Genomic DNA, 15,486 nt, shown 5'->3' with positions numbered 1-15,486 from the left:
AGAGAGAGAGAGAGAGAGAGAGAGGCTAGCTAAGTCACCTCTATTGGATTCTACATTCTTCAAACAATGTCTGATTATCTACTTCCCATGTTCTCTATTTTAAAAAGTAAAAATAAGAAGGAATGTCTTTTGGAATGCCCTAATGCCACTAGTAAAATATTCTCTTGAGCTGGTGTTAGTGTTTGTCTAACATGTGAGGTCCTGGGTTCAATCCCCAGTGCCACACACACACACACACACACACACACACACACACCACAATGCACACACACCACAATGCACACACAAATTATTATCTGGGCAAACACTCTAAGAATTATAGCACTAGCACTAAATGTATAGCATACACTCTGTTTTCTTTCTATCTTTTTTGTTTTGTTTTTGAGGCAGGGTCTCTCTGTGTAGCTCTGGCTGTAACTCACTCTGTAAACCAGGATGGCTTTGAACTCAGAGATCTACCTGCCTATGCCTCCCAAGTACCTGTTTTTATTCTAAAAGCATCAATATAAACTATTTATATCAAAGCAGTTATCTCCTTAGAAATGTTGACAAGATATTTGAAGTACAGTGTTTACAACACGCATACTAAGGCTGAAGAAGAACAGCAGTCAAACACTCATTTTGCACATTCAACTTACCCTGAAAAAGCCCAGAACAGTATAATACAAAATAGTTTTCAGTGGTGATGGATACATTGCATTTCTCTGCTGCAGAATTCTGTGGCCACAAACCACGAGACTACTGAACAACTGGCATGAAGAGTGACTAAGGAAAGAGTTTGAATTTTCCTAATTTTTTTCAGTACTGGGGACTAAACCCAGTGCTCTGTGCATGGCAAGCAAGTGCTCTATGACGAGCCTGCATCCCTATTCAGGAATTTAACGTTAAAGGGCTTCGTGTGGCTGGGCGTGGTGGTATACATGCCTGTGGTCCAGCACTAAGGCAGAGACATAAGGAGCATGAGTTCAAGACCAGTTTTGTTTATATAGCAAGATCTTGCACCTGCCTCAAAAAAAAGGAAAGTAAAACCCAGAAACAAAAGACCACATGAAATGAATGGCTCCTATATTGGATCATGGCAGCCAGAATGACACTCAAGCATCATTTACATGAACCCTCTTTTCTTTCACTTAGAACTCAGAAAACTAAGCCTGCAAACCCAGCTATCTTTGGCTTCTACTTTGAAAATCTGCCAGATTCCTATTGCTGTGAAGCACAGTGTGTGCAGGAATCTTACCTGGAAGTAATTACAGTGTGCATAGGAAGAGGCAGTAGGAGTGACACAGCTGCTGAGGGCATCCATGTGGGTGGAAGGAGAGCAGCACTGTAGCACAGCTGGAACAGATTCAAACACAAACAAGCCATCAATCAAATAAGATACAGCACTGAGGGAGCTGCCTTCATGTATACATGTGTACATACACACACACACACACACACACACACACACACACGTGCACACACTTGGGTGCTTTCAATTGCTTTTAGAAAACTCTGGCCTGTAATAAGCGTACAAGATCTTGGTGTGTATCCCTGGCTAGCCTTGAGCGCCTGTTACCCACTTAGCACTCTCCCTCCCTCTTGAGCTAGGTTTGCAAATGTGTGTACTATAACTGCTGTAATCAATTTTTAAAAGGTTATGTCTATCTTTATAATTTCTTTTTTGTTGTTTTGAGACAGGGTCTCATGCAAACCAGGCTGACCAAAACCTCACAGGCAGCTGAAGGCAGCCATGAATTCATGATCCTCCTGTCTCCACTGCTCAAGGCTAGGATTACAGGCATGAGCTACTGCGCCTACTTCATACAGGGCTGGGGATCAAGCCCAGGGCTCCATGTATAGGAGGCAGGTACTCTCACAGCTATGCTACATCCCCAGTCAGTAACTGATTCTTTAGTACTTAAACATATTGTTATTTTTCTAACCAAATATTTATTCTTATTGAAAGTAATTGCATTTCATTAAAAACAGCAGAATATATTCATAGTTCCCAAATAATCGTTTCAATCATTTTAACAACTATTTGGAGGTTGAAGGGCTTTAGACATAAGTAAAAATACTCTCCAATCTACCATTCAACAATGCGATGGTTTTCTACTGAAAAACATGCAAAAACATTTTTTGCCATTTAGATAAATGGTTAGGAATGTGGGTCCTAGTTTCAGCCTGCCTGGTTTTGTAGCCTGGCTCCATAATTCAGTATTTTATACATCTGAACATAGTTAATTACCTCAGGCAGGCCTCAAAGTTTACATTCTATTAAAACAGGGACCTACCTGGTGCGGTTATTTCAAGGACCATAATGAGCTACTGTGCACAAAACACTTAGGATAGTAATGACGGGCAATCCAGTATTTTAATGAAAAAATGTTGTGTAGCATTAGAAAAAAAACTCAAAAGTATATTTTCCATTTCTTTATGGTTAAGCCACCTTGAACAGATCAAACTCTGCAGGGGAACAGCTATACTTACAGGCCAAGTCTTAGTGCGCTGAGCTCCTTCCAGAGAAAGCCTCTACAGAATGGATGAGCATCAGCTACATTCATCATCACACCTTTGGGTTAAACGGAAGGTGATGTGTGTTGAATGCCTACCACGTTTCGAGCACAGTGGTGGATGCTTCGTATGTATTGATATCAAATGACAATCAGATTAACATTAGTTTAAAAAGTAAGTACACTAAAACTCAAAGATAGTAAGAAATTTGCCAACAGTAACAAGGCTGGATAGTCTACCGTGGGCTCGTTTTGTACTGAACTTGAGAAAATAAGTATGCTGGGAAACAGAGTGCATCCAAGTCACTGTGGAGGATCTTCGGGCTGTCGGAACTGGTTGTTACTAAGGAAGACCTAGCCCTCTGGTGGCAGCAAAGACCTAGGCAAGAGCGGCTGGGCTTCCCTTCCTTGTCCTGAAAAGCGATGCCTCATTACAAATGAAACTGTGCAAGGACCACCACGTACTTCTGTACTTCTCTGATGGTTCAGTAGCAGGACTCCACTGTTTACATTTTCTGAATAGCTGTTAAACTATTTTCTAAAATAAATTTGTCAGAGGAATAAAAGTACAATATACCCCAGAGAGTGCCATTATAATATGGAGTTGCTAACTGCTTTTAGTGTGTAATTAGACAGCAAACCATAAATGCTAGTCGGTGTCCAGTAAGAGATGAGAAATGGAATGCAAGGAGAACCTGTGAAGTTACACTTGCCACAGACTCCTGCTTACCGGTGCAGCCTTACTTCGTACAGTCAATGAAAAGAGCAGACTGTGGAATTAGCCTAGTATGCAGTATAAGCAAAGTGAGGTGCCAAAATCCAAGTTTGTGCTACGTATATGAAAAATTAATGTACTGTGCATTATGAAAGCAATAACATTATAAAACTAACTTGTGTCCTCAGACACTCCTTCTCTATAAAGATCTTGCTTTGTCTTCCTGAAGGCAGTGCTCACTTAAGGAATTCGGTTTTCATGTATAAGAAAAAGAATAAGCCAGGCATGGTGGCACATACCTTTAATCCCAGAACTTGGGAGGATTTCTGAGTTCGAGGCCAGCCTGGTCTACAAAGTGAGTTCCGGGACAGTCAGGGCTACACAGAGAACCCCTGTCTCAAAACAAAACAAAACAGCCAAAAACAAAAAACAAAACAAAAAACCCAAACAACCAAAAAAAGAAAAAAAAACTAAACCAAAACAAAAAAGCTAAAAAGAAAAAGTATAAATGACAAACTAGAACTCACGTCATATGCAAACAAGAGTAGAACACATTTAAATTTTTCTCAGTAATAAAAATCCAGAATTACTAACAAACTCATCTGTACTTTATTCTATGGAAATCATCCAAACATACAATGTTTCAGACTTGAATCTACTCCAGGACAGCACAGTGTTAATAGTGATAAAATGCCCACTCACATAAATGCTCAAAAGAAATGGTAGCTCTAATAATATATTTAATTTCAAGATCAAGTTACTATAGCAAATAAAGCTGTAATATCTCATTTGTGGTGAAGAAAAAGTCGCCTGGGGGTACAGTGCTTTATAATCTTTCAGCTCTACAGTGGTGTAAAAGTGATATGCATTCAGTATAAACTGCATGTTGAAACTTTATCTGTTCCTCAGCTCATTACCCCTGAGATGCTGGGCACCAACAGTGAGCCCCAGCTCCTAGCATTCAATACCCTACCATGCCCTACTATTCAACCATGAAAATTCTGAATGTTAGGCATATTAAGTGAATTTTAGTAAACCTTCAACTTACGATTAGGTTATAGAACATGCTACCATAACTCCATCGTAAGTTGAAGTGTATCTGTATACTCAAATAAGTGAAAGTAGAAATCTGTAAAAAAAAAAATTGTTTTTGGTTTTCTTAATTGTTAAAAATTGTTTTGGTTTTTGAGGCAGGGTTTCTTAATGGGGCCTGGATTATCCTGGAACTCACTCTGTAGACCACACTGGCCTCGAACTCAATGAGATCCACCTGCCTTTGCCTCCTGAGTTTTGGGATTAAAGGTATGTGTTAGCACCCTCTGGCCTGAAAAAAAATTATTTGTAAGTTGAGTATAGTGATAAAAGGCTGGGCTCTCAACACTCAGGATGGAAGACTTCGAGTTTGAAGCCAACCTGGAACACACAGCAATATTCTTTCTCAAACAAAACAAAATCTATATATCCATGTTCAGAGTAGCAATAGTTTAAAAAGTGGAAGCAATCTAGAATCCTTCAAAATGTTAGTACTTGTATGTGTAATTATTATTCATCTTTAAAAGGGAAATTTGACACATATTACAAAGTAGGACCTTTAAGATATTATAATGGGGCTGGAAAGATGGCTCAGTGGTTAAGAGCACTGACTGCTCCTCCAGAGGTCCTGAGTTCTATTCCAGCAACTATATGGAGGTTCACAACCATCTGTAATAGGATCTGATGCCCTCCTCTGTTGTGTTCGAAGACAGCAACAGTGTACTGATATACAGTAAATAAATCTTTTTAAAAAGATATTATAATGAATTAAATATGCCAGTAACAAAAGGGTAACCATTATATGACTCTACATGAGGTATTCAATATTCATAGACAGAAAGTCAGTGATTGCCAAGGACTGGAAAAAGGAAAGCCATTGCTTAGCTAGTACAGTTCCACTTGTATGGTGCTGACTCTGGAGATGATGAGTTAGTGACTGACGTGAATGTAGTGACAATGAAGTGTACAGTTTACAATGACAAGTTTACACATTAAATATTACATAATTCAACTTCTATGAGGTATCCAAGTAGTCAGATTCACAAGCAGGGATGGATGCACGCTTGACTGGACTGGGGAGATGAGAAGGTCTGAGGACCGCACAGCGGTGACGGCGAGTGTAAGGTGTCAGGGGGAGAGTTAACGTTTGAGTGTGTACATTTTATTATAAAGATGGCATGGTTTTGCTCTGCTTCTTCTGGGAGATGAAGAGCTTTCTGGAGACAAGTCCCTCTTTTCTGTGCACTAAGTTGTATCTGAGCACAGTAACAAAACACTGGGAAATACATTCCTCCATATTGTATATTTGTTTCTTTACATCATGTAAGGTTAAAACCTTAAAATCCAAACTTTTGAATGTAAGCAAGTTATAAATGGTAGAGTACTTACCTAGCATGTGCAGAGACCTAGGCTCTATCCAAATACTGAACAAGAACCCAGCCTCAACCCCAAGAAGCCCTTTAAAAAACAATGAGAGCTTTGCAAAAGATAGCATTTCTGTTTCCATTCTCTGTGAATCTATACATATCAATGATTTATAAAAATCAATAGATGTGACAGAAAACTCAAAAACAAAACAAAAACAATGAGTGCCTTTAATCCCAGCACGTGGGAGGCAGACCCAGGCAGACCTCTGTGGGCTCCAGACCAGCCAGAGCTACAATGAATGATGATAGCTAACTTTTTTTTGCCTAAGGATGAATTAAAAAGCAATTTTAAATAATAAAAGATATTTTTAAATAAAAATATACAAATATTTTTTGTATCTTGCATTTCAAGATTGTACTTTAATTATGTATTTATCTCTCTGTGGGTTTGTATGTGGGCCTACAGGAGTCCACAGAGGCCAGTACAAAGCACTGGGTTCAAGTCCCTTGGAGCAGGAGGCCCAGACAATTATAAACCAACTCTGGGCCATCTTCCTGGGCCCCAAAGCATATATTTATATAAATTTAGTCTTTATTAGTTACTAGCCTCATTTAAGATTGATTTTTGAAAATATTTTAGTGTGCGTGCATGCATGTGTGGGTACGTGTGTGTGTGTGTGTGTGTGTGCATGCGGATGCTTTCTGAGACAGGGTCTCATATAGCCCAGGCTGGCCCTGAACTCCTGAACCTATTGCCTCTACATCTCAAGTGCTGAGATTACAAATGTGTTCTTTCATACTGGCTAAAATATTTTATCATTTACATGTAAGTAGTGTTTCAATTTTTACAAAACCTGTTCACAGGTTATTCCATTTCTGGCCCAAACTGTTATGGCTTCCTTATAGAATGAGAGATTGGGAAAAATGATAACTCACTAAAGGCCCTATTAGACAACTAAGTGAAAAGCTGGGACTAGAACCAGTTCATTCTACTTCAATAGAATGTTGCCAAGGGCCCATTATAATCGAGGACTCTGCTGGGAGGACAAGGTACTGAAGCACAAGCAGCCACACTACCTAGAGCCTCCGTTTGGCTTTTTTGATTGGGATAGAATAAACTATTAACTTGGAGCAGCCTCAATGCCACCAGCAGCAATATAAGGGCAGATCTCTCCATCAACCTCTTTGTTATATACCCGCCATGAGAAGAGCTAATTCTGGCACAGAGAAATACCAGGATTCCCTTAAAAGAGAAACAAAAGAGCAGCAAAAGAAATCCCCCACACACATACACTTGGTGGGGGTACAGGGGGCTAGGGAGAGGCCTTCTTTTCTAGGGTAGATAGGCGGGAAAAACAGCATTCAGGCCGGCTGGGCTTCCTGCCAGTCTGCTACTTACTAGTTGTACCTCAGCTTTCCCATCTATAAGATGACAAAAAACCCTATCTTATTATAAGGAAAGTCTGAGAATTAAGTGAATTAGTATTTGGAAAGTCCTTTAAATAGTGTCTGGTCATAGTAATTGCTACGTAAGTACTCATTTAAAAATGAGATTAAGAATAGTTATAATTTGTTAATTACTACTTTGACCCTAAAAATGTAACTTTGGAAGCTGGAAAGATGGCTCAGTGGTTAAGAGCCCTGATTGCTCTTCCAGAGGTTCTGAGTTCAATTCCCAGCAACCACATGGTGGCTTACAGCCATCTTTATGGAATCTGATGTCCTTTTCTGGTGTGTCTGAAGACAGTGACAGTGTATTTACCTACATAAAATAAATAAATAATTCTTCTAGAAAAAAATGTCATTTTGGGGGCTGGAGAGAAGTCTCAGTGGGCAGGGCAGTCTGAACGCGAGTGTGAGGACCAGAGTGTGGACACTCATACAATAGCCAGACCATCATGAGGCAGACACAGAAGATGCCCTGGGCTATGCTAGCTAACCTGTGGAGATACTCTGCCTCAATATAGAGAGAGCCAACTAACACCAGATCAAATATTTTGTCTTTGAGATGATGAATTTAAAAATGTGAACAAGGAAGGCAAGGAAAACTAGTGCTTCAAAGGAGGGCAGATATAAAAGTCGCTCTAATGATCAGTTTGTGTTCTGTTTTGTTTTTGAGACAGGGTTTCTCTGTGTAGCCCTGGCTGTCCTGGAACTCACTCTGTAGACCAGGCTGGCCTCAGAACTCAGAATGGTGATTTATTAAAATACTAGATTAAATTTATACATTCAGTGGATAAGTAAGAGCCAGTTCATTCATGCTTATAAGTAAGTACATTACTAAAGTCAGGATATGGTCTAGTTGTTAAACATAACTACTGTTTAAAAGTAAATAAAAGTAAATATCTTTTAAAGAAAAAAATTGGATTAAACTCATCAGTAACAAAAACCTATTTGTTGCTATATTTAAGATAGATAGCTTATAAACATTAATTTAGCCATCTTCTACTTTTAAAGATTATTTTTAAAAGTAGAAGATTATTTTTCTTCAAAGAAGTAGCTGCAAATCTGGAAAATATTAAAGCTTAATCATTTTCTATATAAGACTCTAAGTTTAAATTTTTTTCTAATGGGCAAAATGGGTTCTCTTCAGATCAGATAATTTCTCAGTTCAGCATTACCAATAGGCCAAGTAATAACCTCATCTTTTTTTTGTTTGTTTGTTTTTCGAGACAGGGTTTCTCTGTGTAGCCCTGGCTGTCCTGGCACTCACTTTATAGACCAGGCCTCGAACTCAGAAATCTGCCTGCCTCTGCCTCCCGAGTGCTGGGATTAAAGGCATGCGCCACCACGCCCGGCATGACCTCATCTTTACTCTCCGAATTCTCAGCTCCATGCCTAAAGAAGGAAGCTGACCTCTAAACATCCACAACGGGATGCTACTTAGATGCTTAGCGAGAGCAGAGCACTTTTGCATCAGGTAAAAGGTAAGGAGTAATAGCGAAGTCCATACTTAGATGTCAGCACACACAGCGCAGTCACCACGTCTGCAGCTTTTAAATGGCAAAGGAGAGATAACTTCTTTTTTAGTTCCTGTGTATTCCTTTTGCTTCCTTTGTCAAATCTTCCCTAGGAGGCTCGGCAAAGACCTTAAAGAGGTTCTCTCTAGGTCTGCAAAACTGACAAAAATTAATGTTCCTCCTAGGGCCTTAATTCATAAAAAAAAAAAAAGAAAAAGTCCCTTCCTTCTCTTTCTGGTCTTCTCCGAAAGCTTTGACCCTTGTCTCGCTCTGCAGGCTTGTCTAACCCATGGCCCCAGGCCACAGACAGCCAAAGATAGTTATGAATGACGCCCAACACAAAATTACAAACATACTGAAAACATTATGAGAATTTTTACAATTTTTTTAACTTGATTGTATGGTTAGTGAGAGTGAACTTTGTCTTGATGTCCAAACATTGGCCAAGCTTGGAGCCACACATGAGGAAGCACGCACCACTGCCACCGTGTTCCTACAAAACAGAATGTAATGCAAAGGCAAGCATAGCATCTTGCAAAAAGTATTTGAAAACCCTCTATTTCCCTCTAAGCAGCAAAAGCAGTGGTAACTACGGAAAGATTCACTAGTGTTCTGGGATCTACCAGCCTGCTGTCCTCAGCGAGCTTGGATGAAGTCACAGCTGCGGCTGCCAGGTTCTAGCCTGTATCCTGAGACCTGAGCTATCTGAGGAACAGTGCAGGTCTCCTCCATTCAAAGACTATGTGTTCTTATGAAGCTTCATTACTGAAATACTAAAAGATTTGACTGAGGTAATCTCATTTGTGAAATAAAAAACATATCTTAAAAACAAACTGAAGGGGGCTGGTGACATGGCTCAGTCGGTAAGAGCACTGACTGCCCTTCCGAAGGTCCTGAGTTCAAATCCCCAGTAACCACATGGTGGCTCACAACCACCTGTAATGAGACCTGATGCCCTCTTCTAGGGTGTCTGAAGACAGCTACAGTGTACTTACATATGATAAATAAATAAATCTTAAAAAAAGAAAACAAACGAATTGAAGTAAACATTGCAATAAAGGTGGAATAAGAGTAAAGTTCCAGGGCAGGCGCCAGAGCTGAGCCTCAGAACTAGAATACACTTGGAGGACACAGAATTTTCATTTCACTGAATATATACACTTTTATGTGGCAACAGATTCTCAGAATCCTTAAGAACAGATGAACCTTTCTATGCTTTGTATATGCAGGGTTTGCTTTAGCTAGGCTTACGGAGAGGGTGAGACACGTGGGTGTGAGTGCAGGCTTGTCAAAGCCAGAGGCAGAGAATCCCTGGAGCTCAGGTTACAGGCAGTCATGAGTCATCTGACAAGGGAGCTACCACCCTCTGCAACCACTGAGTCATCTCTCCAGCCCCTAATAGTTATATATTGTTTAAAATGCCTGGTAAAGAAGTCATTGACAGTTTTTAAATACATATTCCTATTCGTTAAGCACACAAAGATTAAAATGCGATAGAAATATAAATGTCCTTATAAACTACCTTTATAGAAGCCGGTGAACTTGAATGTCTCCTACCTGTTGGATAGTAGGCTTGGGAGTACTGTGCTGAGGGTGTGTAGTTACTATATTTTTGGGAGGAGCTGACCATTGTTTGAGGACCTTGTTGAACGTGTACAGATGTGGCGCTGGGCTGCAGCGTATACGTAACCTCAGTTGGAAATCTCTGCAGTACAGGAAATGGAACCCCTTTATCTGAAAAAGTGGGAGACGTCTCCACTTGTCCAGGGTGCATTCCAAGGGAGTTCTGCCATGTTCTGGGAGGAATCGGGGTACGATCTAAGCCTTTCAGAGGGAAAGCGCTGTGGTTGTGGGATGAAGTTGATACGTAGGAATAAGGAGACAAATTATCTCGCCGGAATGACCGGTGAAATTGTCCTACAGCCACTGGTCCTGCATGAAAGAGGAAGAAGACATTACAAACTTTACAGTACACCATGAGACAGTAAACCAAAGGTCAGAACAGCTGCTCACCCATCAGATTTTTTTTAACACAATAGAAATGTGAATTTAGCAAATATGAATTCAGAATACAGTGCTGAAAGAATAAGGAACTCTTGATTCTTAACAGGACGGACTGCCAGGAAAGGTAAAGTGGCCAGAAGATTTAAACGAACACAAACTCGGAGTTCTCCAGGCAGCCTTTCAAGCTATTTGGAAACTTTAATAAGTAGGAAAGTATCACTCTATTACCCACATCAATGTTCAGAATAAGTAAGAATTCATAACATGAGCCACAAAGAGATATCACGCCCTTTGTCCCCCTTTCAATTACTGTTTTGTTTCTTTAATGCAGTGGTTAGGGTATCTGCTTCCTTGCTGTCTGAGTGTGCCCGCTACAGCATGCGCATGGCTGTCAGGACGCTTTTCTGGAGTTAGCTCTTCCCACTACCACGTGGCCTAATTTTCCGTTAGTCTCTAACAGAGACCCTTCCCAGGTGCCCAACACTGACTCGCACTGTATCATAGGAAGCAATGATTAAACCTTTAGATATCTAATCTCAGAGACTCTGACACAACTGTTTGCTCTTTTTATGGAATTCAGCAAGCATCTCTACTCTCTGAGCCACCTCACTGGTCCCTTTAGTTATTTTATATTTATTTATGTAGCTAACTTTTTGGAGACAGTCTTGCTATGTTGCTCTGATCTGGCCTGATTTCTCACAACCTAGTCCAGGTTTTAACCAGAAGCACTGAAGCAATTGTCCTGCCTCAGCCACCTGAGTGCGAAGATCAAAGGCACGTGCCACCTCACTCAGCTCCAAAAGGAATCCTTGTAGAAAAGTCAGCCTTGCAAACTCTCATCTAGTTTTCTTCATCCTCTCAACCGATCAAGTACTTACCTTCCATGAGGCTTTCTTCCTTTGCAGGCCTGGGTATCAACCAAGGTTTTTGCATGCGCTGGGCAAGCCCCTGACCCAGTGAGCTGCACTGAAAACCTTGCATTTTTATTTTCCGTTAGTCTCTAACCGAGACCCTTCCCAGGTGCCCAACACTGACTCGCACTGTATCATAGGAAGCAACGATTAAACCTTTAGATATCTAATCTCAGAGACTCTGACACAACTGTTTGCTCTTTTTTTTTTTAAAAAAAAATCTAACCAGATAGAAAAAAATGAGGAAAAAAGGACAAAAGTATATAATTTAAAAATGGTAGCTATAAATATTACAGCTTGAATTTACTTTATAGATTGCAATTCTTAAATATAAAAAAAACTAAACTAATTTATTCAAAGGGAGAATATTACCTATTGGTTATATGTATGGTTCACAATTTCCTTTCAACATGTTTTATTAAACTAATCTTATTAATTTACTTTATTAAGCTAATCTTTAGTAAACAGAGGCAAACTTAATTTATGTGTGACTTCAGGGCCAAGCTACATGTTGAAAGATGCCACTCAAATCTCTACCCATTCAAATTATAAATCACTCAACACTTTACATGTCTCCCATTCTATTTCTATGGCAATCAATTTCCTTCGCAAATAAAGCATTAACACGAAGAATAAGCAAATACATGCATGAATACTAACAGTATAAATTCTGGAGCCTGAGAAATCAAGGACTCTAATAAGAAAATTGCTAATTCAGAAGCACAAAGAACAGCTTTGATGACGCTGCTGACTGCCTGCCAGGCTCTAACACCCATCGCCCTGGCCTCACCGCCAGCAGTCTGGCTTGCCTGAAGAAACTGGTACTTTTCATAAGAGCTGCTTCTGAGAACCCAACCACCCTGTGCCCTACTTGATTTCTCCTTGGATGTCTCCCATGTCAAAACTGCATGCTGCACATGGCTCTCTTCATCTTCTGAACTCTTCACAGATAGGCTGTTAAATCTCTAGTTGGGTTCCAAAAATGTAGTTTAGATCTGAATTAAAAAAAATAAATTCTGCTTCTCCCTTGATCAACCCAGGGATGGGCAATTACTTATTTTAGCCGCTGAAAATAAAAGAAAACTGTCAGGATTAGGAGGCCATTCCTCACTGAGGAGCTGTCCACAGTTGATGGCTTCTGGGAAAAGAAGTCAGTTTTCTCTAAGGGTGTGGCCCCTAATGGATCAACCATGCTCCAGTGGATGGCCCACACCCATGAGTACATGGGCAGTATAAATTAGACTCGACTTTATATATATATATATAACATGAAATTGGTAGGTGTGGATCTGGAAGGAGTTAGAGGGAGGAGTGAGGGAGGAATATAATGAAAATACATCATATAAAATAGTCAAAGAATTAATAAAAACAGGCCCAAACAATTGTGTGTGGGTGTGTGAGCAAAGATCATTAATTTGTTTCTTAAAGAACTAAGGCATAATTAGTTCTTTTTTGTTCTTTTAGGCATTAGGTAATAGGACTCTCTCTCTCTCTCTTACCAACTTTATAAACCACCACATTCACACCTTCAGAATATCTTTAAGGTATATTTGGCAATGTTTGAAGTTAGAATTCTGGAAATGTAGGCCATGGTGAGTTTTTGTCTTTAACAATTCTGTTCCTTTTATGGAAACGAAACCAAAGTAACCATCCATCAACACTCCCAAATGTTGCTCATGGACAGCCTGTGGTGTCCATGCGAGAGTATTTATGTCCCAGACTTTAAACAAACTAAGAAAAAAAAAAAAAAGAATGTTCACACTTTTTATCAAGTATATTCTTGTTTTAGTGGATCTAAATAAAAGAGGGCTAGGTCCTAAAATAGACTCTTCTACAATTAATGGGAATTAGGGAGGTGGGAAAGCAGCAATCGTATAACTGAGACAAGTTGAAGTAGAATTAAAAAAAAAAAAAAATTAGTCATGGGAAGCCAGGTAAGGTGGCACATGGCTACTATAATCCCAGCTTTGGGAGGCTGAGTTAGAAAGACCATGAACTCAGGATCAACCCTGACTACATGGCAAGACCTTGTGCCCAAAAATTAACTAACACAGAAAGCAAACAAACAAAACCCCAAAACAACAGGCGAGGAAAAGTAGAAGAGCCAAAGACCTTAGAACATAAAAGCAAACAAATTGCAACAGTGTTTCGGAACTTAACAGAAGAATCACTTTACACCGGAATGGGAAACCCAATTGCCTTCTGCACTAAGTCTATGCTACAGGCTATCCTAACACCCTGCTGGGCAGGACAACAGGGACAACGGGAGAGAACAGGAGATGCCTCAAAACACACATCCTCCACATACACTAAAAAGGTATGAATTTCTTTTAATCAACAAATATCTTTTAAACTGCTTAAATAAGCTGGACACTGGCCTTATGAACACAACTGGAAAAATAAAATAACCAAAAAAAAAAAAAAAAAAAAAAAAAAGATTCACTGGGAACAGGGAGTTGCCACCAAGCCGGATGACTTGAGTTTGATCCCAGTAGAAGAGAACAGACTCCTAACAAGTTGTCCTTTGACCTCCACACAAATGCCATACCTCAAGAGCACGCGTGTACACATATACACAAATAAGTAAATATATGTAATTTTAAACACAAACAAAAAAAATACAACTGGTTTAAAACAGTTAAGAGGAAAAGAATAAAGAGAACTGTTACTTCCCTGTCTTTTCTCCTTATGCCTTCTAGAAATAAGACTTGAAAAATGAAACAATATAAAAACCCAAGCTAGAGTGGCTGCTGTACATATTCAGTAGGACTGTCTCCATGGTCTTTTTCCACACAATTCCCAAGTCAAATCAAGGACCAATGCCCTGAGGTAGCTCACTATTCCTTTAGAATTCCTTTAGAACATTCCTGGGCCAGTTATTTTCTCAGCAGGTTACTAGAACTTTAACCTAGTTCCTTATCTTCTAAACTCCACAGACAGAAAACCTAGGTCCTTATCTTCCAAATTCCAAATGCAGCATTGCTTCAGCACTGGGCCGAGATGGAATTGACCAGAGTGTGATTTGTACATTTGCATTTTCCCCATGCTTCAAAGTATGAAAATTGTTTCTACTAGTCTTCTATGTGAAGGTGAAAAAAAAATCCAAATTCTGATTATTGTATCCTGTTGCTTTCTTGGTACAGCTGTCTATTGTGGCCTCCGTATAGAGCAAGGGGACACCGCCACCCTCACCCGTGTAAGAGTGCAGAAAGGCACTTCAAATCAAGTGCATGAAATACTGTGACCACAAGGCTCTTAACTTTTCATTGATTATTTACACAGTCCCCCCACCCCTCCCCCGATCCCGAATGACCAGGAATTGTGAAAAGCCAATAAACTATAAATGTGTTCTAAAATTCTTTTAAACTTAAGCCTTGACATCTGGTCTTTGTTTCGTTTTTTAGCCGTTTTGCTTTATGTTTGTCCAACCATAACATCTCAAGTGGGGCATCAAACTTCAAGTATTAGTAAACTGGTTCTATTCTACACTGGATCAAACCTTGCCCCCTAGATTATGCATAAACAGTGTCTACCGCTCTATTCATGTCAATAGGTGGAAGGTGGCCTGTCTCTGAACAAATGGGCACTCCAGAGACCTGTTCCTCTTTTCCTTGGTTGGGTAAATAATGCCTTAAGTTTTCTTGCTGGTGACTTTGTTCCTTCGCACCCAACCTGTAGAGTGCCTGTTCTTTTGACTGTGGGACAGTGGAGGCCTCTCCCACCCAGTGCTTTGATAAATACAGTGGAGAGACTAGGTACAGGTAAATGGTTCAATAGCTTTGGGAGGTTAGCTCCTGGGGAGATGCTTGGAGAAGAGTGGAAAGCAAGCGTCAAGTCCATGTCCTTTTTGCAGCTAAACCCGGACTAGGGAGATGCTTACAGACCCTTGCCAGAGGAAAAGCAAGTGCTAGTGGGGATGATGTGACCTAGTCTTGGGGTTGTGCAGAAACGGGTGTTTGCGCCCTGCCGCCCACGTGCTTGATGGAGAGCGAGGATCCAGGT

At 40.1% G+C, this 15,486-nt stretch overlaps 1 protein-coding gene across 1 annotated transcript in view; it reads right to left on the bottom strand.

Annotated features, from left to right (window-relative positions):
- Hsf5 (heat shock transcription factor 5) overlaps window positions 1-15,486 on the bottom strand; it is a 42,947-nt gene that overhangs the window by 26,712 nt on the left and 749 nt on the right. Inside the window, exons 2-3 of the mRNA XM_021178390.1 lie at window positions 10,127-10,501; window positions 1,238-1,335 (exon numbers count right to left, since the gene is read on the bottom strand). Coding sequence (XP_021034049.1) covers window positions 1,238-1,335; window positions 10,127-10,501 — 473 coding nt within the window. The remainder of the gene's footprint in view (window positions 1-1,237; window positions 1,336-10,126; window positions 10,502-15,486) is intronic.

This window comes from Mus caroli, chromosome 11 (genome assembly GCF_900094665.2).
Source record: "Mus caroli chromosome 11, CAROLI_EIJ_v1.1, whole genome shotgun sequence".
Classification (NCBI taxonomy): domain Eukaryota; kingdom Metazoa; phylum Chordata; class Mammalia; order Rodentia; family Muridae; genus Mus; species Mus caroli.
Note: the sequence above shows the minus strand (reverse complement) of the source record. Positions and strands in the feature narration are given on the sequence as shown.